The following is a 24,210-nucleotide window of genomic DNA, read 5'->3' on the forward strand; positions in this document are numbered from 1 at the left end:
TATAAAGGCTATTCGCCTTGATAATGCTGGAGAATTCTCATCTCAAGCTTTTGATGATTACTGTCTATCAGTTGGGATAAAAGTTGAACATCTTGTAGCTTATGTTCATACTTAAAATGGCCTTGCAGAGTCATTTATTAAATGCCTGCAATTGATAGCAAGACCACTACTTATGAAAACAAAATTGCACACTACTGTTTGGGGCCATGCTATCTTGCATGAAGCATCACTTATCCGTCTCAGACCGACATATTATAATAAATATTCTTCCTCACAATTAGTTTTTGGTCATGAACCAGATATTGCCCATCTACGAATTTTTAAATGTGCTGTATATGTGCCAGTAGCACCACCACAGCGTAGTAAGATGGGCCCACAAAGAAGGTTAGGAATATATATTGGGTTTGAATCACCCTCTATTATTCGCTATCTTGAACCATTGACGGGAGATTTATTTACTTCTCGATTTGCAGATTGTCGGTTTGATAAAATAAATTTTCCACAATTAGAGGGAGATATAAAGAAAATCAAAAGAGAAACTGTGTGAAAAGTTTCATCATTATCTCTTTTTGATCCACGTACTCCTATATGTAATCAGGAGGTCCGGAAGATCATCCATTTACAAAATATAGCAAATCAAATGTCAGACGCGCTTACTGATTTGAAAATGATAACTAAGTCATATATCCCTGCAGAGAATGTGCCTATACGAATTGATGTCCCAGCAGGACCATCTACTAGCATGAGAACTAGTGAACCTAAAGCACGCCTGAAGCGTGGTATGCCTTTGGGTTCTAAGGATCGAAATCCTCGAAAAAGAAAATCGACAAATGTTCAAAACAATACTATAAAGGGATCTCCTGAAGAGACCCAAGATCTGATTAGTTCTGAGATTCCTGAAGAAATCATTGAACCCGAGACTCAAGTGAGCAAGGAACTTTTAATAAGTTCTACTGTTGATGGGATTAATTTAAATCGATCTGAAATAGTGGTGAATAATATTTTTGCTTATAATGTTGCACTTAACATTATGCAAGATAGTGAGGATTTTGAACCCCGATTTGTCGAAGAATGTCGACAAAGATCTGATTGGCCAAAATGGCAAGGGGCAATTCAATCAGAATTGAAGGCACTTGCTAAAAGAGAGGTCTTTGGACCAGTAGTCCAAACACCTGCTGGTATAAAACCAGTTGGTCATAAATGGTTTTTTGTGCGAAAAAGGAATGACAAAAATAAAGTTGAAAGATACAAGGCTCGCCTTGTCGCACAAAGATTCTGACGACCTGGAGTCGATTATGAAGAAACATATTCACCCGTTATGGATGCCATAACATTTCGATATTTCATCAGTTTAGCCTTACGTGAAAGGCTTGAAATACATATGATGGATGTGGTTACAACTTATTTGTACGAGTCACTTGATAATGAGATTTACATGAAAATCCCTGAAGGATTTAAAATGCCTGAAGCAAATTCAAAATCTCGGGAAATGTATTCAATCAGATTACAAAGATCTTTGTACAGTTTAAAGCAATCTGGGCGCATGTGATATAATCGCCATAGTAAATATTTGTTGAAAGAGGGTTACATAAATGATGTTATTTGTCCATGTATTTTTATAAAGAAAATGACATCAGAATTTGTTATACTTGCTGTTTATGTTGATGACATAAATCTTGTTAGACCTCCAGAAGAGCTCCAAAAGACAATTGAATATCTTAAGAAAGAATTTGAGATGAAATATCTTGAAAATACAAAGCTTTGTCTTGGACTGCAAATTGAACATTTAGCAGACGGGATCTTTAAGCATCAATATGCCTATACAGAAAGGGTCTTAAAACGCTTTTACATGGATAAAGCGCACCCATTGAGTACACCAATGGTTGTTCGATCACTTGAAGTGAATAAGGACCCGTTCCGACCTCCAGAAGAGGATGGGGAACTCATTGGTCCTGAAACACTTTATCCTAGTACAATTGGTGCACTTATGTATCTTGTTAATACTACAAGGCCTGACATAGCATTTTATGTTAATTTACTAGCAAGATATAGCTCTTCTCCTACACGGAGATATTGGAATGGGATTAAGCATATTTTGCGATATTTAAAGGGAACTTTTGATATGGGTTTGTTTTATGCTAACAAAGGTAGTGCAGATCTTGTTGGTTATGCAGATGCAGGTTATTTATCTGATCCCCATAAATGTCGATCTCAAATCGGGTACATGTTTACATGTGGAGGTATTGTCATATCATGGCGCTCCATAAAGCAATCAATTATTGCTACTTCTTCAAATCATGCTGAGATAATAGCTATTCATGAAGCAAGTAGGAAATGTGTATGGTTGAGATCAATGATTCATTTTATTCAAGAAAAATGTGGTTTGGAATGTGATAAAAGATCCACAATTTTATACGAAGACAATGTTGCATGCATAACCCAATTAAAGGGAGGATTTATAAAAGGAGATAGAACGAAGCACATTTCACCAAAATTATTCTACACACATGATCTTCAGAAAAATGGTAAAATCGATGTGCAACAAATCCGTTCAAGTAACAATCCAGCAGATTTGTTCACTAAATCTTTGCCAACTTCAACTTTTGAGAAGATGGTATACAAGATTGGAATGCGGAGACTCAAATATTTGAAACAAGCTTTTCATCAGGGGGAGTGAAATACGCGATATACTCTTTTTTCCTTACTAAGCTTTTTCCCATAGGGGTTTTCTTGTAAGGTTTTTAATGAGGCATCTAAAAATGCGTATTACTAAATATGTGTACTCTTTTTCCTTCACTAGAATTTTTTTTCACAGGAGTTTTTCTAATAAGGTTTTAACGAGGCACATTATCTTTTAATGAACATCCAAGGAGGAGTGTTATGAAAATATTATATTGTAGATGTCCATTCACAACTCCGCTATGGATAATCTTCCTGAAGAAGATTATCCATTTAATACTCTGTTGAAGTTTATCTACAAGCAGCTTATGCAGGCAGGTTGCAAGCAACTCAATGAAATGATTTGCAGCAACTTCTTATTAAACAGGCAGGTTGCAAGCAGCTCATGCAGACATCTTACAAGCAGCTCATGCAGGCAGGTTGCAAGCAGCTCATGTAGACAGCTTACAAGCAGCTAAAGAAAAGCCTTGCAACTGCTTCCTGAAAAGCCTCACAGTTGCTTCCTTTCTTCTATAAATAGATGAGTTTTCAGTTCATTATGAACATAAGTTTGAAGTTTGAATAATATATCAGTTTCTCTCTATACTTGTCTTCACTTTACAATCTTTATTTTATAATAGTAATGAACTTCTTGTCTTTTTCGGCTGTCATTCCCCTTTTTGGTTTGCCAAAGAACTAAATAAAACAACAACTTATCCATTAGTCTTGCATGAATGCTTGAAACAGTAGGCCGAGTTTCTGATTTTCAGCTTCTTAGAATTGTTCTTAATTCTTGTATGAGTAAACATTTGTCTTTGGAATATTTAAGCCAAGATAATACTAAGAAAATAATTCTCAAGTCGTCATTTGTTGAGATGGCCCAAGAAGCAACAAAGTCTGTGGTCGAAGAGTCAACAAGAGTCGTAGTCAACAAGGGTCGTTATCAACAAGAGTCGTAGTCGAGGTGCTAACAAGGGTTGAGGTCGAGATCGAGTACCGTTGACAGAGCTATAACGACTAGTTTTCGAGATAGGACACTAAAGAGAATATTCTAGTGGATATTCTCTGCACTTGTACTATTAGGGTTTCGTAGGAACATGTCTCATATAAATAGAAAAATAGACAATGATCGGGGCATGTGATATTCATTTGTAAAGAACACACTTTGACTAAAATATTCGTCTCTCTCTTGCTAAGATACAAACACCACCTTTTCACTAAGATTCTTCTCAATATTTTTCCATCAGATCCGAGAATAATTCAAATTTTCAAGGATTTGTATGCCATTCATCATTGTTATGAGGAACATCCACCTATTCCATCCTTTATTGGGTGAATTATTCCTCATATTTACTTAAATGCCATTTATTTATATTCATTGTTATTTAATGCTACATTATTGCTCTTGCTTTCTAGAACAGTTATTACATGTTATTGCCATTGTCCGACCAAACCCATCCAATAGTTATTGCTTCTTTGAAAACTCCATCTAGGGATATTATTGTTAACTAACATTAATTCTTAATTACAAAAAATTAATTATTTGAACCAAGATATACATTATTTGTTCAAACAATTTGTCGCCGTTTGTGGGGATTTCTTAGTTAAACTTTTAGTGTCCTCTAGATCTACAATTAACACAGGTCACTAATGTCAAAAAACCCAAGACCTCATTTCTTTGTGTATACAAAACCCTACATGGAAGGTAACCGAGAAGAAAGGACGAGGATAACAAGTGACCTCCCAACCAACCTCATGAATGTCATCAACGAAAGCTATGAAATGACAGATGAGGGCACGACCCCCGGTGCGTCCCCTAGACGAGATGTGTCACCACCCCCACACTGCAACATAACAAAACCCTGTGGTAATGAAGCCTCCACGTCTATAGAGGAAGGGACACCCCAGCCGTGAAAAAACTCCTTGAGGGGTGGCTAACTGACATGCTAAAAAGAGTCCTCAACAAACCCGCTCTAGGCATGATTGCAGAAAACCGCAAGGACTTGCACGATACAACAGACAGACGAGCAGTGCAACCAACCCCTCCCTCCAATGACAAGTATAACTCACAATGTCATTGATAGTGTAGGTGACAACGCCCTCGCCGTCATTCTAAAAAGGATGGAAGAAATGGAAAATGAAAACAAGGCGCTCTGAGACCAGATGAAAGAACATCAAGAACGGGTCGATAAAATACCGGGCGCTCCTAAGTTGCTGCCAAAAAGGGATGCCAGCCGGTTCGTCGAGCAGCCGTACAGTGACGACGCAGCCCCTCATTCCATACCAAAGACCTTCAAAATGACGCCCTACCTCAGGATATATGATGGCATGACCGATCCTAAAGTTCACGTGACTCATTATGTGTAACACTCCGGAAAATTTCGAAGCACTTAAGTGTAAAGCCCAGTAAAATTTTTGAAAAAGAAAATAATGTTTCGTGGTGCCTAATTGGCCTTACGTGTTTGAGGATTATATAAATTCTTTGCGGCGAGCTTGCTCGCCGCGACTCGAACTTTTGAGGATGAACAATGCACTGAAAAGTAAAGGAAATATTTTGGCAAAAGAGGATGTTTCTGCGGCCTACTATGCGTTCACAGAATCACTCTGCGGACTGCATAATGGTCGCAGAGTGAGGTAGGAGGGGGGAAATTTTGGATGCCATTCTGCGGTCGACTATGCGATCGCAGAACAGGTCTGCGGGCCGCATAGTGACCGCAGACCCAGGCATATATTTTGCTAGTTTTGGACATCAATTATGCGGCCGATATGCGGTCCGCATATCGATTATGCGATCGCAGACCTTGTTCCGGAGCGGGTTTTTACAACCCGACCCAACTTCGTTAAATAGGCAATTTGTACCATTTGTTTTACCAAAAATCTGACATTTTAGAGTAAGAGAGAGTGCCCTAGAGTGAGAAGGTGTTCCTTAATAATTATTATTCAATTCTTGCTCAAATCTTGGAATATTAATAAAGATAACCCACAAGATCTTCATCCCAGAGGTAAGATTCTACACCCTAACCCTCAATTTCAAATTTTGTCTAGAATTGGGTAATTATCAAGATAATTTTGGGCATGGGAGTTGTCTATCTTACATGCATGTGTTATCAAAGGGTGTAGGAAGATTATTGAACTAAAAATGGTAAAGAATGGGCTGTGGGATGATGGAATCCTTCATAAAAGGACCTTGAAACCTTAATGCATACATAGCGTTTGATAAAATACTCAAATGAACTGAGACCATGAATATCTTCCTAATAATGGTTCAATTTTGTTATGTCTCAAAATAGATTGGGATTGCTAGAATTTTCAGAACGTTGTAGTAATTTAAGAAAAGCTCAAAGCAAGGTATGTTGGGTAAACTACTCTCTTAGAATTGAATTCCATGATGTTCCCATAAGTTTCAAATATGGTTGTCTCAAGTTCCTTATCCTATATTCCGAGATGTTCCCAATAAATTCAATTGTCCAGAATAAGAAAAGTGTCGAGAATTATGTATTCAAAACGTGTTACGAATATTCCTATCACATTATGTTATCCTTTGGGAATGTGTTCAAGAATTATATGTGTATTAAAATGTTATGTCTTTGAGACATGTTTCAAATGAAGGCTATGATGCCAAATTGTGTGAGAGAATCTCAATATGCTTAAGACTCTTAATTGCTCATATGTGTACCTAAAGTCTTGATTGGAAATGTCTTATTGTTGATAATCTATAAAAATGGTTGGAAGTGAAATAAGTAAATTGGGAATATAAAGTGTGGCCAATGTGCCAAGAGTGAAAGTTATGCTTGTGGCCAATGGTGCCAATGAAATAAGATGATGTGAGAAAGATTATGAAATGAGCTTTGATTCAACTGTTCCAAAATTGATACTGAAAATAGAATTGCCTAAAAGTTTATGAACTCAAGTCATGCTCATATGTGGCTGTTTTAACAGACGCTTTGATTTGTGAGTATTTTCAATGTGTTTTACGTTCTTACATATTCGTGAGTGGAATTGTGTATTGCCCTTTGTGGGGGAAAATATGTCAAGAATAAATGGTGTGTTATTTGTTGATGATTTTAACTTGCGCATCAATTGCCAATTATTTTACTCCATTTCTCGAAAAGAAATCTATTGTGCTTAAATTATTCATTTCTAATGAACTTAAAGTTGTGATTTCTGGAATATTATATGTATGTTGATTTTTATGATGATGATATATGAGAGGGGAGAAATGAAAGTGTAGAATATTAAATATGGCCATCGTGCCTTGAATAAAGAATCTTGTGAATGGCCAAAAGAGCCAAAGAAATATTGTTGTTGTTATTGGGTGAAAATACTAGTGGAGATTTATACAATGTGAAAGATGATGAGGTAAAATACATTTACACCTATGTTATTTTTGTGAATTATTCCCCATATTTGGGATGAGATTGATGTGATACAATTATTTCTCTTAATTGGGATGATATTGATTGATATAAAAGGGTTGATGTCTCGAATAAGATAGCCTAGCCGATCGGGTAGTGATCGGACACCATGTCGCACACATGGTGGTGATTGTGCTGGAAATTATAATTGAAATTGTGATTTTGGTTGATGTCTCCAAATAAGATAGCCTAACCGATCGGGTTGTGATCAGACTTCGTGCTACATTCACGGTGGTATATTTGTACAAAAATTATGATTTAGATTGTGATTGTGGTTGATGTCTTCAAATAAGATGGCCTAGCTGATCGGGTCGTGATCGGAATCCGTGCTAAAAGTACGGTGGTATTGGTATTGATAGTGATTATGGTTGACGTCTCTAATGAGATGGCCTAGCCGATCAGGTCGTGATCGGAGTCCGTGCTAAAAGTACGGTGGTATTGGTATTGTGAATATTGGCATTGTAAAAGGTGACATTGTGAATAGTGATATATCGGTGCTAATGATCTCCCAACCAAAATTGTATATGAAGTTCGTATTTTGGAAATTATTATGTTTTAACTTGGCAATTGGATATCATTGATTGTGACTTGCTGTTTCTATGATTTTACCTTTCTTATATTGGCATTCAATTTTGAAAGTGGACAGTTAGCTTTACATACTAGTACTATTCCATATGTACTAACGTCCCTTTTGCCAGGGGCACTGCATCTTCAATAGATGCATGTGATTCAGTAGCGGGCAATTTTGGTCCTCGTTAGCAGTTACTCCTTATTCAGTAGGTTTTGGTGAGCCTTACTCTATTCCGGGCCCGATGTCACTTGATGTTACACTTTGTGTCTTGAGGTGTTGCGGGGGCCTTGTTACCGGCACTTCCATACTATTCTTCTGTCATACTTAGAGGCTCCGTGGACAGGTTGTGGGTGGTGTATGATGTTGGGATTGAACTATAAATGTTGCTATTTGGCAAACATGTTTTTCGATTAATTCTATAAACTCGTAATATTTTGGAAATTATGAATGAAGCTGCTAATGGAAATGAAATGGAAGTTGTTAATGAAATCTTCTCAGTGTTTGATTAATGGAGTACATCTCCTCTTATTTCATGAATGAGTTTGGGTAGAATGAAATCTAACAGGCTTGCTCAGCCGGGTTTACTCGGTTGAGTGCTGGTCGCGCTCCCCGAGTTTGGGGCATGACAAACTTGGTATCAGAGCCCAAGGTTTTAAAGTGTCATAGGATGTCTCGGAGCCGTGTCTAGTATAGTCATTCTTATCGGTGTGTTGTCGACCACATCTATAATGAAGAGGCTACTTGGACATTTAGGAAATTTACACTTCTTTGATACTCGAGATACAGAGATAGTCTATGCCCTGGAGATCGGACTCTAACATCAGGAAATCCGACGCCCTCTGTGAGTTCCACCAAGAACGAGGGCACAAAATCGAAGATTGCATCGCCCTCAGGCAAGAAGTCATAAACATGTTGCGATAAGGGCACCTCAAAGAATTTCTAAGCGACAGGGGAATAACCAATTTCGCTAGAGGACGCGAACACCAAGGACCACCAAAGCCGCCCTCACCAGCTCGCACCATTAACATGATTATCGGCGGCGGCAATGACGACTCTATCAATAGCGTGAAGTTCACCACTACCCACAAACTCAAGCGATCTATCACCCACGAACGATACGACGATCTCGAAGAAAGTATCATCTTCGATAAGTCGGATACCGACGGTTTGCCGTTTTCTCATAATGACGCCCTTATTATTACTTTATGAATTTTAGATACCGATGTTAAACACATTATGGTAGATGACGGGAGTGGTGCGTGCATTATCCATCCCCGAGTACTTATCCAAATGAGACTCTAAGATAAGATAGTGTCGCGCTGCATCACGCTAACTGGTTTTAACAATGCCGTTGAACGGACATCTGGGGAAATTACACTCCCCGTTTTGGCCGGTGGCGTAACTCTGGAGATGACGTTCCAAATCATTGACCAAGCTACTGCATACAATGCCATAGTGGGACGACCATGGATACATCCCATAAAAGTTATCCCCTCCAGCTTATACCAAGTGATTAAATTCCCAACTCCATGAGGGATTTACAGCATACGCGGAGAATAACCCACATCACGGGAATGCTACCGCATTGCCTAAGACAACATGACCACCTAACAAAGAAAAGACAAAGAAAAAGAGGCATAACAATCAACAGGGTCGAGGTCGGAGAAAGATGAGATAGAGGACGTCATCAAGGACCCTGATATGGTCGAAGCCGCTGGGTCAACTATATAAGACCTCGACCCCATTCGGTTGGATCTCAACGACCATTCAAGAAGGTCTATATCGTCTGCAAGCTTCAGGAACCAGGTAAATTCAGTCAATTCTTAACAACTAAAACAGATTTGTTTGCTTTCAGCCATGCAAATATGTCGGGCATCCCAAAGTAAATCATCACGCATAAATTAAATGTTGACCCACTCCACCCCCAGTGAGACAGGTCAGACGTAAATTTAACTCTACAATTAATGACGCAATGCGCGAGGAGGTGGAAAAACCGCTAGAAAATGGTTCCATCAAGGAATCGAAGTACCCCAAGTGGGTCGCTAACGTAGTGATGGTAAAAAAATAAGAATGAGAAATGGCGGATGTGCGTGGATTTCACATATTTGAACAAAGCATGCCCAAAGGAATCATTCCAATTGCCACATATCGACCAACTCATCGACGCAACGGCCGGGCATGAGCTACTAAGCTTCTTGTACGCTTACTTAGGCTATAACCAGATCCTTATGAAAGAAGAAGATCATCAAAAAACCATGTTCATCACCCACCAAGGAACGTATTGCTACAGGGTCATGCCCCTTTTGGACTAAAGAACGCATGAGCCATTTATCAAAGGTTGGTGACAAAGATGTTCAAAGACTAGCTCGGAAAAACAATGGAGGTATATATAGATGACATGCTAGTCAAGTCCAAAAGGGGATAAGATCACATCAATCATTTGAAAGAAACTTTCGACATACTGAGACAGTATGGAATGAAGCTGAACCCGGAGAAATGCGCATTTAGTGTAGCCTCGTGAAAGTTCTTGGGTTTTCTAGTATTACAACGAGGGATAGAGGTCAACCCAGACCAAATCAAAGCTATTGAGGGGATACCGAAATTCTTAACCACCAAGAAACAAGTCCAAAGGTTGATCGGTCGCGTCATTGCCCTATCAAGGTTCATCTCGCGGTCATCGGATAGGTGCCATAAATGCTTTGGCGCACTCAAGAAAGATAACAACCTCGAATGAACTTCCGAATGTGTCCAGGACTTGCGAGAACTAAAGGCATACCTATCGTCTCTGCCTTGCTTTCAAAACCTGAGCCTAGGAGCATCTCTTCGTCTATCTGGTCGTATCCAAGGTAGTTGTAAGCGCAGTCTTAATTTGAGAAAACAAAGGTACACAATCTCCCACCTATTACATTAGCAAAACACTCGTCGACGCCGAGATGAGGTACCCACACCTCAAAAAATTAGCTCTGGCCTTAGTCGTAGCTTCACGGAAGCTTAGACCATATTTCAATGTCACCCCATCTCGGTCATCACGACCTTCCCCCTTAGAAGGATTTTACATAAACCCGAACTATTGGGAAGGCTGGCCAAATGGGCTATCGAGATGAGTGAGAACGATATCACATCTCAGTTGCGTACGGTGATAAAGTCACACATGTTCGCCGACTTCATAGCCGACTTCAGCGCAAAGATAATGCCTGAAGTCGAAAGGGAAGCCGTCTAAACCTCCATCCAAACACAAAACCTTTGGGTCCTATACATCGATGGCGCATCCAACGCATCGGGGTCCAGACTGGGACTCGTACTCGAAGTCCCAACAGGCGAAGTGATTCGCCAGTCCATAAGATGCTCGGATATGACTAACAATGAGGCCAAGTATGAGGCCGTAATTGCAGGTCTAAAACTAGCACTCAAATATGGAGAAAAATGGTTGACCTGCACTGGGATTCCCAGCTTGTAGTCAATCAAGTCACAGGGACTTTCCAAATGAAGGAACAAAGATTGCAAAAATACCAGACCAAAATCTGCAAGCTGCTGCTTGAGTTCTACGAATGTCAGCTTGACCAAATCCCACGAGCACAGAATATCAAGGCAGATGGCCTCGCCAAACTAGCCGCTACCACCAAAAGCATTACAACCAGAGATAGAGTCCATCTCCTCAACTCAACACTAGAACAAGTCGAGGTAAGAACTATAAACTTAATTTGGGACAGGTGCAATCATATTGTCGCATACCTGCAGGATGGAACACTCCATAGCGATAAAAAAGGGCCAAGAAACTAAGAATGCAAACGGTCGGGTACAGTATCCCCCGCAATGATCTGTACAAGAGGACTTACGGCGGCCCTCTACCGAAGTGCTTGGGCTTGAACCAAACTCAGTGCGTCCTTGAAGAAGTTCACGAAGGCTATTGCGGAGCTCACTTCGGCAATCAGGTACTGGTCAGATGCCTGATACGGGCAGGATATTACGGGCCCACCATGAAAAAAGATGTCATGGATTTCATAAAGAGATGCAAACAATGCCAAAAGTACGCTCCAATGATTCCCCAAGAAGGCGAACATCTTCACTCAGTCACATCCCCTTTGTCGTTCATCAAATGAGGAATAGACATCGTAGCCCCCCTACCAGCAGGGCGAGGTAATGCACGATTCTTTTTTTAATTGACTATTTCTCTAAGTGGGTAGAAGCAGGAGCATTCACCCAAATATGGGAATAGGAAGTAATCACCTTTATATGGAAAAACATCATATGCTGATTCGGCCTTCCCAAAGAAATCAACTATGACAACGGACCTCAGTTCACAGGAAAGCAAGCCATTGAATTCTTCGAGAAATAACATATCAAGAGGATACTCTCGGCCCCATATCACCCCGCTGGTAATGGACAAGCAGAGGCCTCCAACAAGTCAATACTAAAAATCATGAAGAAGAAGCTCGAAGACGCCAAGGCACTGTGGCTGGAAATACTACCAAAAGTATTGTAGGCCTACCAAAAAACTCCTAAAACAAGCACATGAGAGATGCCCTACTCTTTGGTCTACGATACTGATGCAGTAATACCAGTCGAGATCGGAGAACCCAACCTAAGGTACTCTCATAAGAGCGGAACAAGTAACGACGGGAGCAAAAGGCAGGAACTCGACGAAGAGATATGGCCTACATAAGAATAGTCGCCCAAAACCAACAAGCAGAATGCTGTTACAACAAGAAAGAAAAGGCCAGGCCGCTCAAAGTCGGAGACTACGTACTAAAATCTAAATCTCAAGCGAGCAAAGATCCTAGAGAAGGCAAGCTGGGAGCAAATTGGGATGGTCCATATTAAATTATAGCCAAAGAAAACAAGGTTTTGTTCCAATTAGAGACAATGGAAGGAAAGACATTACCAAACAATTGGAATATCATCCACCTCAAATACTTCAACTTCTAAGAGAAAAAGTGTCCCCCAAGCCGTACTTTTTTTTCCTCATTTGGGTTTTCTGAAGGAGGTTTTTAACGAGATGGTGAAGGGAACGATTCGAGTTGAAGTACGCGAAGGTAGGGACGTGGTTATTATTTTATTGCTCGACCTCTCAATATTCTCTAGATCGACCAATGAAGGAACTAGATAGACTGGGACTGGAACGCCATCCAACACCCAAAAATCTGTAAATTTCTCTAAGTATGTAACCAAAGCAACAATGTCAAGGCAATAAACTTTACGCTTATGAGCACATCTTTCTCGCATTTAGGTTATATTCGACCCCGCTCGAAAAAATACCTACCGGCCCTCAGCCATAAGTTAATGAAAGGTTATGTTCGACCTCGCTCGAACAAACACCTACCGACCCTCAGCCGCAATTCAATAAAAGGTTATGTTCGACCCCGCTCGAATAAATACCTGCTGGCCCTTGGCCGCAGTTTAATGAAAGGTTATGTTTGACCCCGCTCGAACAAACACCTACCAGCCCTCGACCGTAAATTAATAAAAGGTTACGTTCGACCCTGCTCGAATAAACACCTACCGACCCTCAGACGCAGTTTAATGAAATGTTATGTTTGACCCCGCTCGAACAAACACCTACCGAGCCTCGACTGCAACTTAATAAAAGGTTATATTCGACCCCACTTGAATAAACACCTATCGGCGCTCGGCCGCAACTTAATAAAAGGTTACGTTCGAACCCGCTCGATTAAACACCTATTGGCCCTCGACGCAATTTAATGAAAGGTTATATTCGACCCTGCTCGAATAAACACCTACCGGCCCTCAACCGCAATCCAACGAAAGGTTATGTTCGACCCCGCTGAACAAACACCTACCGGACCTTGGACGCAATCTATCAAAAGGTTATGGTTGACCCCGCTCGAACAAACACCTACCGGCCTATGGACTCAATTTAATAAAATAGTATACTCGACCTCGCTCGAACAAACTCCTGTCGGCCCTCGACCACACTCCAAAAAAGTAACAAAAGTATACACAAGTATAGAAAGTAAACCACAAGAAGAGAAGAAAATGCAAGGAAACACTCTAACATTTCATATACAAAAAAACTGTTGTTTACAATAGGCTCGCGAAGACGCCAGCAAAAACATACACAAACAAAAATCAAAAGAGAATTACTGGCCACCACCATCACAGCCTTCGACGTCCCCGCCAACTTGGTCCTCAACAACATTGCCTCCTTGGCCATCACCCAGCCGGGATTAATACACATATTCTTATCCTACATAAATATTCGTATAAATTACTCTGAAATTAGATACCTACCAGTACTATTAGACACCTACCACCCAGCCGGGATTAATTCAAGGTGATCGGGAATGCCGAACTTAGCCCTAAGCTCCCCCAATTCCTTCTCCGTCATCACCGACCGAAAGTCTCCATGGTCGGCGTCAGGTGCTTTGGAGAAATCAGACTTGGTGTCAGGGTTGCGAGGAACTATCTCCTTCACCAAAGGGAAGCCTCCATCCTTAACGGCGACACGTGCATTCCCCTCGTGAGGGAGGAAAAACTATCGATAAAGGGACCATATCACTTCCCTCGCTAGATTCAGAAGGTATATTAGTCATGTTTTAACAGATAAATGAGAAGTATCAAATGATGAAGAATTGAGAACGATGGAAACCACCGTAACAGAGAAGAGAAGTATCAAGCCAGAAAAGAGAAAGAAAGAGATATGGGGTTTCGAAGTAGAAAGCTTGAAACTTCAAAATCACACCTTAACATCTTTATTTATAAGAACCTGGGCACCAGAATCGAAAATGATTCATCATTACTGGAGCCGTAACCAAAGCGACATGTTCAATCAAAGGATACACACGAAACAAAGCAATACATCGACGACATCCTAACTCGTGGACAGCATAACTCCAACGAACCAACCGGAAAAATTGAAGCATTTGAAATAAGCGACCCACATTGCCAGTTCGCCGTAACCACTACGACCCGCACAACTCGCTCGTTTGTTCCGACCGCGACGAACAAAATTCGCTCATTGAACCCGACTGAAGTCGGCCTCAATAAGTGGAGGGACTAACTGTATGAGTCAAAATCTGTCTTTGGAATATTTAATCCAAGATAATACTAAGAAAAGAATTCCCAAGTTGTCATTTGTCGAGATGGCCCAAGAAGCAGCAAAGTCTGTAGTCGAAGAGTCAACAAGATCCGTAGTCAACAAGGGTCGTTATCAACAAGATCTGTAGTTGAGGTGCCAACACGGGACGAGGTCGAGGCCGAGTACCGTTGACAGAGCTGTAACGGCTAGTTTTCGAGATACGATACTAAAGAGAATATTCTAGTAGATATTCTCTGCACTTGTACTATTAGGGTTTCTTAGGCACATGTCCCATATAAATAGAAAAATAAATAATGATAGGGGCATGTGATATTCATTTGTAAAGAACACACTTTGACTAAAAGATTCGTCTCTCTCTTGCTAAGATACAAACACCACCTTTTCACTAAGATTTTTGTCCATACTTTTCCATCAGATCCGAGAATAACTCAAATATTCAAGGATTTGTCTGTCATTCGTCATTGTTAGGAGGAACATCCACCTATTCCATCATTAATTGGGTGAATCATTTCTCCTATTTACTTAAATGCCGTTTATTACTATTCATTGTAATTGAATGCTACATTATTACTCTTGCTTTCTAGAACAGTTATTACATGTTATTGCCATTGTCCGACCCAATCCGTCTAATAGTTATTTCTTCTTTGAAAACTCCATCTAGGGATATTATTGTTAACTAAGATTAACTCTTAATTACAGAAATTTAATTATTTGAACCAAGATATACATTTTTTGGTCAAACAATTCCGACAGGTCATCCACACCGTATAAAATGCCATTGAAAAATCAAGGATATATTCGTAAACACATGCTTGAGATACAATTTATATATCTTATATCTGATTTTTAATATGATAAACCAAACATATGTACATGATTATATAATTTATGTCTCGTCCCTATTGCAGTCTAATTATACATTGATTATAAGACATAGATTATTAATGTGATAAATATATTAATGTAGAGATTGTTATACGATTACTTATAATGCATAGATTGTTATGTGGTAAATTATAATATATGGATTGTTATTAGGTAGAAATGGCCTATTTTAAGGACATTTGTATCTTTAGATACTTTTAAGTTTTAATCACGTATGGTAATACACATATTCTTATCCTACATAAATATTCGTATAAATTACTCTGAAATTAGTAATACAACTTTTGATTTTCGGTACTACACTTTGCATTACTTATGCTATATATTTATTAAAGAAAACCAAACATTTTATTAGTTATGTAGATTATATTAGTTACTATAAAGAATTTGAAACCAAAAACTAAATGTTGAATTCTATAAAAAGATTAAATTTTTTTATACTTGAATTGAAACCATAGGACCATGTGATTATTAATCTCTATATTACAATTGTTAACCAACCAAACTAGCCACTATAGAGTATTCCCTTGTTGACTAAAAGGACTATTATTATTTTCAGTGAAAGAAAAGAAAAGAAAAGAAAAGCATGAGCATCAGATGCTCGGCCACCCCACGATGCACCCTTTTGGAGTATTGGACCATTATATTAACTCCTCTTTCCCTTCACCATTTTTGTTCATTATACAACACATACTCCCCCATTTTCTTCTTCCCTTATTTCAAATTTCCAGTAAAATAATTCAAAGAGATAATGGCGGATCAGCTGACTGACGATCAGATCTCTGAGTTCAAAGAAGCCTTTAGCCTTTTCGACAAGGACGGCGATGGTCTGCTTCTGCTCTTTCCCCTTTTTATACTTCTTTTTTCTTTTCTCAGATCCATTCCTATTTTTGCCCATTTTTTAATGTTGCTTTCGATTGACATTTTTGTGATCTATGATTTGATGATAATTTGCAGCTAATTATATGCTTTGATGTTCGTTACGTGAAAATTGTAGGCGAGATGCTGTTTCTTTAGTTGGTTGTTTCAATTTTGTTTACTCGATTTTTGATAGAAATGAATGTGAAGATGGATCTATGTGAAACTTGTGGCTTTTATAATTTGGTTCAATGTGTTGAATTCCTTGATCTTTCTTGGTTGTTGAGCTTGCGGATTTGTTATTTTTGGGGCTACATATATGTTAAATCAGTTAAATAGGTCGGTCATTTTATTTTGGTTTGCTTCTAGTTGGTGGATTCTACTGGTGAATTATGATTTCTTTGTCTTTGTTTCAAGATGAATTCTCTCCATTTTGTTCAATGTGGTACCTTGTTTGTAATTTTGGATTTCACTACTTTCTATTTATTGCTTTACCTTGTTGGTAAAGATCATTCTAGTCTATAGGTGTATGTCTATTCAGCAATTAATAGATTATTTAGAGAAAGACCCAAGTTTAGAACTTTATATATGTGACTGTAAACATAAAAAGTCGATAAATATGCAACTTGAGAAGATAGCAGTAATAAGTAAGTAGATTATAGTTGGGTAGCAATAGTTAGTACTCGAATATGAGTAGCTGCTGCCTCTTGAAACGACTGACGCCTTCAGCTACTTTCAGTTCAATTGTTTTTGCCAATTTGATTTCCATTTTCTGTTTGGAAATAATAGTCTCTTTACTTTTCTTCCTTATATTGGAGATTGAAGCGTGGGATGCTGTGTTAATGATGTTTAACTTTATTTTCTGCTGTTGGGATCACTCATAGGCTTCTATTATTATGATGTACCTCGTTTTTCTGCTGCTCCTTCGTATACTTTGAGAACATAAAACCGTGGAAGCCTATTTCCACTTGTTCATTGAAACAAGAGAAAAAGAAAAAGGAAACAACTGTTTTGGTGTAATTATAAGCTTTTAAAACCTAACATGCTTAATAATTGTGTGGTCTGCAGGTTGCATCACTACGAAGGAGCTTGGAACTGTGATGCGGTCATTGGGGCAGAACCCAACCGAGGCTGAGCTTCAAGACATGATCAACGAAGTCGATGCTGATGGGAATGGAACCATTGACTTTCCTGAGTTCCTTAACTTGATGGCTCGTAAGATGAAGGACACTGATTCTGAGGAGGAGCTCAAGGAAGCTTTTAGAGTGTTTGACAAGGATCAGAATGGATTTATCTCTGCAGCTGAGCTTCGCCATGTCATGACAAACCTAGGTGAGAAGCTTACTGACGAAGAGGTTGATGAGATGATTCGTGAAGCTGACGTGGATGGCGACGGGCAGATCAACTATGAGGAATTCGTCAAGGTCATGATGGCCAAGTGAGAATCCAACTTAATCTTTAAAATTAAAGTACAACAAAAAGGAAAACGGCGGATAAGTCTGATGAGGTTTCTATTTCTGGTTAGGATGTCTTCTTTGGCTTATTAGCTTTGTCTGGGTGCTTGCCTGTTCTATTCTCATTGTTTCGTAATGATGTTCTTTGGTATATGCTTTTTTGCTCTATTCCTATATTAGTAGCTTGTTTGTTAGTAACTACTGGTATTTTCTTCAAACATTTGATTTTAAACCTACCACAATTGTGGGGACCTTGATTGTCTTTGTTTTTTTTCCTTTTGAATGAGTAATTTCATCTAGATTTTCGCATGTGTTTGCTTTTATTCTAACTCTTAGCTTATGTTAATTTGCAATTTATGCTCTCTGAGACTACTCGGAGTTTTTGAAGTACAATGATCATCTAGTAGAACAAGTAGTTTTTTGTGTTCCGTTAGACTTGAACAAACCACACTCCGTATCAGGGTCGTCTAAGATTATGTAGGTATAGGAGACTTATATGGTTATACTCTTAACATCGTTTGCGCGCCTGTCTTTTGGGTTTATCATAAAGCTTTCTTTCTTTGGCATAAAGAAAGCTTGTCCCTTCTACAATTTTGAGTTAAGGTGCGGAACTAAGTTATATTGAGGTTGTTTTTCAAGCCCCCTTTACATTTATTTGTGGAAAATGTTGAGCTTGAGCTCCATCATAGTTGAAGATTGGATCCGTGGCCACTAAACCAACTCAAAACGTTGTGCCTCGAGTACGGTTCGTGTTTAAAAAAGAATGGCAAGGAATGAAAAGAAATTAAGTATTTCTGTTGTCTGGTTAATAATTTACCCAGAAAGGAAACGAAACTATACACCTAGGTTTGGTCTAATGGTCAATAACCTGGATGCAAACCTTGGAGATCATGTTCAAGTTTCTTCTCATCTGTCTAATTCTTCTCATCTGTCTAATTCTTGGCGGGTGGAGTTACCCATTACTTGTAGCAGGTACTCGGTGGGATAGTGGGCGAGAGCTGGCTCAAACAGTGCTGTCATAAAATAAAAGGGAAAGGAAACTATTGCTCTCGGAAATGTCCCAAATGAAGCTTTTGCTAAAGAAGACTTCTACTGATCTTACTTTCTTTTCAAATCTCTTTATCTTTCCTTTTCGAATAAATTCCCTTTATCCAAATGCATTTATAGCGGGAATAGAATCTATTACTAACATTTTGATAGAAAAAGTGACATTTCAGTACAAATATAGCTTAACTTGTCCTAACACAAGTGGATTATAGAAGGGAAAGTGAGCACTCAACACAACATCTATTCCCTCCTGGTAGATTGGACTTCCCACCCAGAAAAGAATAAAAAGGAGAAAGGAATCTTACAATTATTGCTTTTGTTTCAGATCGGGTTAGGTTTCACGCAAAACTAACTCGATTAGATTTTTTACTACTTGTTGAACAAAAGAGATACTATTCGATTTGAGTTGGGTTCTCCTTTTTGTGTAGTGTAGGTTAGTAGAGAATTTTTTTGGCAAAAAACGTGCCATATCATTTCATACGTTAAGATATTCTTTATTTGTTTCATTTTTATGCGGCTTTATTACTATTTCGAGAATCAAAAAAGGCTTTTCTTTGAAAATGATTTTTAAAATATTTAAATCTGAAACTCTTCTGACCTAAAGTAAATTTTATGTAGTTTCTAAATATTTAAATTTAATTTTAAAATATTAAAGAATTTATGATCAAATTTACACCAAAATTTAAATAGTTTAACCTTCTTACTTCGAATCCTGCTACATAAAATTGAATTGAGGTAGTATTTTTAAAATTTGTAAGTTAATAAACATATTTATAACATATCTTTCTAAATGTTTTAACATATTTATAACATATCTTTCTAAGGTTTTTATTTTGAGTAACTAGTGTACCTATATATTCATAAAAATTCTATCTAGTTCTTGCAAAGGGTTAAATTAGCAAAATCTTCGTCTCTTTCCTTTCTTCATCTATTTCCTTTCCCCCCCCCCCCCCCCCCCCCCCCCCCCAATTTTTCGTTCTTTCCTTCATTTTTTTGATCGTTTATATTTCTCCGTGCTAGTTTCTTGAATATTCTTTTTATCATCTTTTCTTCCAGCATGACACAAATTTTCAGAACCATAAAAGCATATTCTTCTTTTTCGTCCAAAGTGCGAATTTACTATCATCTTCGAAAACACTAAAATATTTTTGTCCTAATTTTTATGTGCAAACTTTTAGTTCCTCTCCCAACACTCTTCTTTACTTTGGCCCTCCTTGCACCCGTTAAAAAAAAAAAATTAGATTTGAGTAAAACAAAAAGTTTTTTTTGGTTCCCCACCCGGTGTCCGGTACCCACATTGAGGCCCGACTAAATCTGGATTCGCGCCGAAAAATTTCACATTGGGGGTAAAACGTTCCCTAACAAAAGGCGACTACATACTTGAAACAAAAGTGTCATTAAGTTAGAAAGCAAGGAAAAATTAGAAAAAGAGAAATAAAAGATAAGGTTGCTATTACCAACATCAAGCATGAGCATCGTGCTTTTTCTTGATCTTTATTTGTCATAAAAGTTTGTTCTTTTTTCCACATGAGAAAAACGCTTGTGTTTTACGTGCATCTGATTGCGCAAAATTGGATCGACATAATAAAAGCTTCGCTTTAACACATTAGAATGGAGAAGAAAAGTGTAGAGGCATTTGCATAAACTTTAACTTCAAAATAAGTACTGAAAATGAGTTTAATTCTTAACTTTTAATGACTGGAAATGAAGAAATGTTATAGCTAGACAATATCAGTAACCTGGACATAAGGCAGTTAATTTGTTACAACAGGTTGCATAGCATTATAATATAATTGTTCTAGTATATATAAGTTACATTTTTAATTAAAATGCTGAGAAAATTTAACTCCTTAATTCGGAAAGTCATGTCATTTTTATATTTACAGCAGGCGGCGGAGGAGGATTGAAGAAAGTAAAAGAGCCTACTCAATTTCACAAAGCAACGGAAGGAAAAGCCGTAAGAGAGATCGATGCACAATCCTGTGATCCCTTCTTAATTATTTTTAAACAAAATATTCTGAGGATTATGACGTATGGTTCGAAATTTGGTAGCTAATTAATCTGTTCTTATGCTATTACTCCTTCGATTTTAGTTGTTGTTGTATCCTAGTCTACGACTAAATCTGCTCTTAGCTTTATGTCTTTGATAGAAATCTTCTATTTGCTTGTTATAACGTCCTAGTCTTCAAAATAATATCAGTCAGTATTGTGCTTTACCATTCACGTTTTCTAAGGTTTTGATACTCCTTCTATAAATAAAAGTAGCTATTTGCCATCTGAATTAACTTTTCACCCCAAAAAAGGGGTGCAAAATATAAAATTGGCCGTTGGCCAAAATTAATTGCATTTGCTAACAAAAGAAAAAGGTGTATAATATATATATATATATATATATATATATATATATATATATATATATATTATATTATCGACTATTATTTTAAAAACGGCTAAAAGTATATATTTCTAAAAGGGAATTGCTTGCCAATTATTGGTCATTTGACTATCACAATTTTAAATAAATTTTGGGACCGTTTGTCCATTTCAATGATCTCACATCCTTTCCATTTTCTGTTAGCATATATCTTTTTTATTTGGTTTGCCGAAAAAAGCATTACGCTTGTGTACTAGAAATCCAAACAATTGCCAAATTCTTATTCTTTAACTTTTCTTGTGAGAATTTTTAAATGGAATTGTCTATAAATGATGCATCTCCACAATGAAAACACAAATATAAAGAAAAATTTAAAATAAACGATATTTTGTCTTACAATAATGTAAATGAAATATAGAGGACATATATACATGTCATATTTATAAAAGATATCAGTATAAGCAGTTGATTTTGGTAGTAATAGCTTTACTAACACATGAAATTAAGTCTCCAGTATGCAAATCATAACATTATAATTTATGAAAATGCAGATACAATCAAAGGTACTACATTTTAGTAAACATGGTACAACAAACAAAAGCAGGTCTTTTAATTAGATGACAATATTACCCATGTTTTTCCTCTCCAATTTCCACTAATATATATTTTTGTAAAATTAATCCAGCTGAGATTAAATCTTTTTTCACTTGGTTAATTATATCTTTGACTTACCCTCATTTATTTTTTCCTTTTCAATCTCATACTGTTCCCAAAGTTTAACTTCTTTGTGGGCCTGAGAGCAAATCCATTGGATGTGAATTAGAGTTGGAGACTGTTGGCTTGGTTAAGTTTTGTTTTGATGATTGACAAAGGAACACATACAATGAACTAGGTCCATATACAATGTACACAGGACATGGGCAGATTCAAGCACAAAGCATGCACTCCTGAACAAAATGTTGTATAATTGATAAGGAGCAAAACTCCTTACTTGAAGAGAACTCTATCATAGATAAGGAAGGAGTTAGAAGTTGAAGATAACTAAAACTCTTCCACCATGGAAGAGTAAAGCATTAGAACTCTAGTTAATCTTTATTCTACTAATTCTATATATTGAGTTGTGTTCTCTTTTATAGGTGATGCACATAAACTGAAGTTAAGCAGAATTGAGAGCAAAATAGCAAGGCATTTTGTGAGCAATTTCTGTGAGTTTTAAGAGTGCGATCCTGAAGCTACACGAACCAGATTGAAGAACCAGTTACATAAAGAGTTTTATATGTCTTTCTTTATTTCTAGTTCAAAGTATAGTAGACGTTTTGAGTTGTACCTTTCAGCTTTCTCTAAAAGCATTTGTATTAGGTACTTTGAGTTGTATTGTTCTAGTTAGAGTTAACTTGAAGTTATCGCAACAGCCTAAGGTTGGTTTCCATAAAGGGTTAGAGGTAATCCTTAGGTTTACAACAGTTTTGTAAATGCTGTTTTTGGCTCAGTGATTTAGTGGAGTGTTGGAAAAAATCTTATTGGAAAATAGGTCATGGTTTATTCACCTTTTGAATCGATGATTTTCCACGCAAAAATACTTGTGTTCTTTACTTTCTGCATTTATTATTCCGTAACTATCACGTAGAAGAACCATATCCTTTTATAATTTGTGCACGCAAAAATTTGGATACCACACAAATCACCCTCTCTTGTGTGGTATTGAAGTATAAAATATCAATTGGTATCAGAGCGGGTTATCCTTGAAGAGGCTAACACCTTAGGAAAAGATCAAGACGGGTGCACCATCTGAAAATTGGGAAGGGCAATCGACTGCAAGATCACCATTCTTTAATGGCTAGTACTACTCTTGGTGGAAGTCAAGAATGAGAGATCACATACAGGGAGAAGACTATGAGCTATGGGACATTGTCACTAATGGTCTACCGGCTACTTTGAAGAAAAATACTGAAGGAGTAGATGTGCCAAAGACAAGAACTTATTGCAATGCTGAGGATGTGAAGAAGTGGGAAAAGAATGCCAACGCCAAGAAATAGTTTGTTTGTGGACTTGGTCCAGATGAGTACAGCAGAATCCAATGTTGTTCACTGCTAAGCAAATTCGAGGCACACTACAAGTGGCCCATGAAGGAACAACTTAGGTGAAGAGATCAAGAGGAACTCTACTGTACTCTCAGTATAAAAACTTTGCTACGAAGGATGGAGAAACCATTCAGGAGATGTACACAAGGTTCACTACATTGATAAATGAACTAAAATCTCTTAGCAGGATTATCCCTGAAGAATAAAGAGTTGAGAAGATACTTACTAGGATCTTGCCAATTACTTGGGAAAGCAAGATCACTGCTATTCAGGAATCTAAGAATATTGCTATACTCCCTTTGCATGAATTAATTAGAAATCTCACTGCTTATGAACTTAGGAGAAAAACTATGAAAATGGATGTACCTAAGAAGGAAAGAAGTTTGGCACTCAGAATCACTGAAGGTTCTGATTTGGAAGAGGATGAAATGACAATGATCACCAAAGACTTCAAGAAGTACCTAAGGAGAGGAAAGGGCTCTTCAAGAAGTGAAAACTACAGCAAGGCAAGAGCTTCGGAGAAACAAACCAATGATGGTTGTTACAAGTTTGGAAAGACTGATCACATGATCAAGAGTTGTCCGTTGTGGGAGATTGAGTGGAGGAAGGAAAGAGCTGAACGAAGTAACAAGAACAAGAAACAGGTTCATCCCAAGAAAGGCAACAACAATGGATGAACCAAGGCTATGGTAGCTGCTTGGGAAGAAAGCTTAGACGAAAGCTCAGATGATGACGATAATGAACGAGCACTAATGACTATTGGAGAATCTGATGAAGAAACTGAGGTAAGTGTCTTTCATCTCAAAGACA

The 24,210-nt window shown here is 37.9% G+C and overlaps 1 protein-coding gene and 1 long non-coding RNA gene across 6 annotated transcripts; one reads left to right on the forward strand and one right to left on the reverse strand.

Moving 5' to 3' along the window:
- The first annotated feature begins 16,220 nt into the window (after positions 1 to 16,220).
- Positions 16,221 to 21,161, forward strand: LOC104091525 (calmodulin-7). Of its 5 annotated transcripts, none has more exons than XR_011411820.1 (4): positions 16,221 to 16,413; positions 17,513 to 17,882; positions 19,116 to 19,275; positions 20,832 to 21,161. XR_011411820.1 is itself a non-coding variant. In XM_070187948.1 (3 exons), the coding sequence occupies exons 1-3, from the start codon at positions 16,338 to 16,340 to the stop codon at positions 20,929 to 20,931; spliced, it is 546 nt and encodes a 181-aa protein (XP_070044049.1). In that variant the 5' UTR covers positions 16,221 to 16,337; the 3' UTR covers positions 20,932 to 21,161. The 5 variants fall into 5 exon arrangements, 3 of the variants coding, with proteins under 3 accessions (XP_070044049.1, XP_070044050.1, XP_070044051.1); XR_011411821.1 differs by having other exon boundaries at positions 20,835 to 21,161; XM_070187948.1 differs by lacking the exon at positions 19,116 to 19,275.
- LOC138900688 (uncharacterized) lies at positions 17,857 to 18,501 on the reverse strand. The gene is made up of 2 exons (XR_011411823.1): positions 18,309 to 18,501; positions 17,857 to 18,227 (listed from the first exon to the last, which is right to left on the reverse strand). It is a non-coding gene; the product is annotated as an uncharacterized lncRNA (long non-coding RNA).
- Positions 21,162 to 24,210: the final 3,049 nt, after the last annotated feature.

This window comes from Nicotiana tomentosiformis, chromosome 11 (genome assembly GCF_000390325.3).
Source record: "Nicotiana tomentosiformis chromosome 11, ASM39032v3, whole genome shotgun sequence".
NCBI classification, from domain to species: Eukaryota; Viridiplantae; Streptophyta; class Magnoliopsida; order Solanales; family Solanaceae; genus Nicotiana; species Nicotiana tomentosiformis.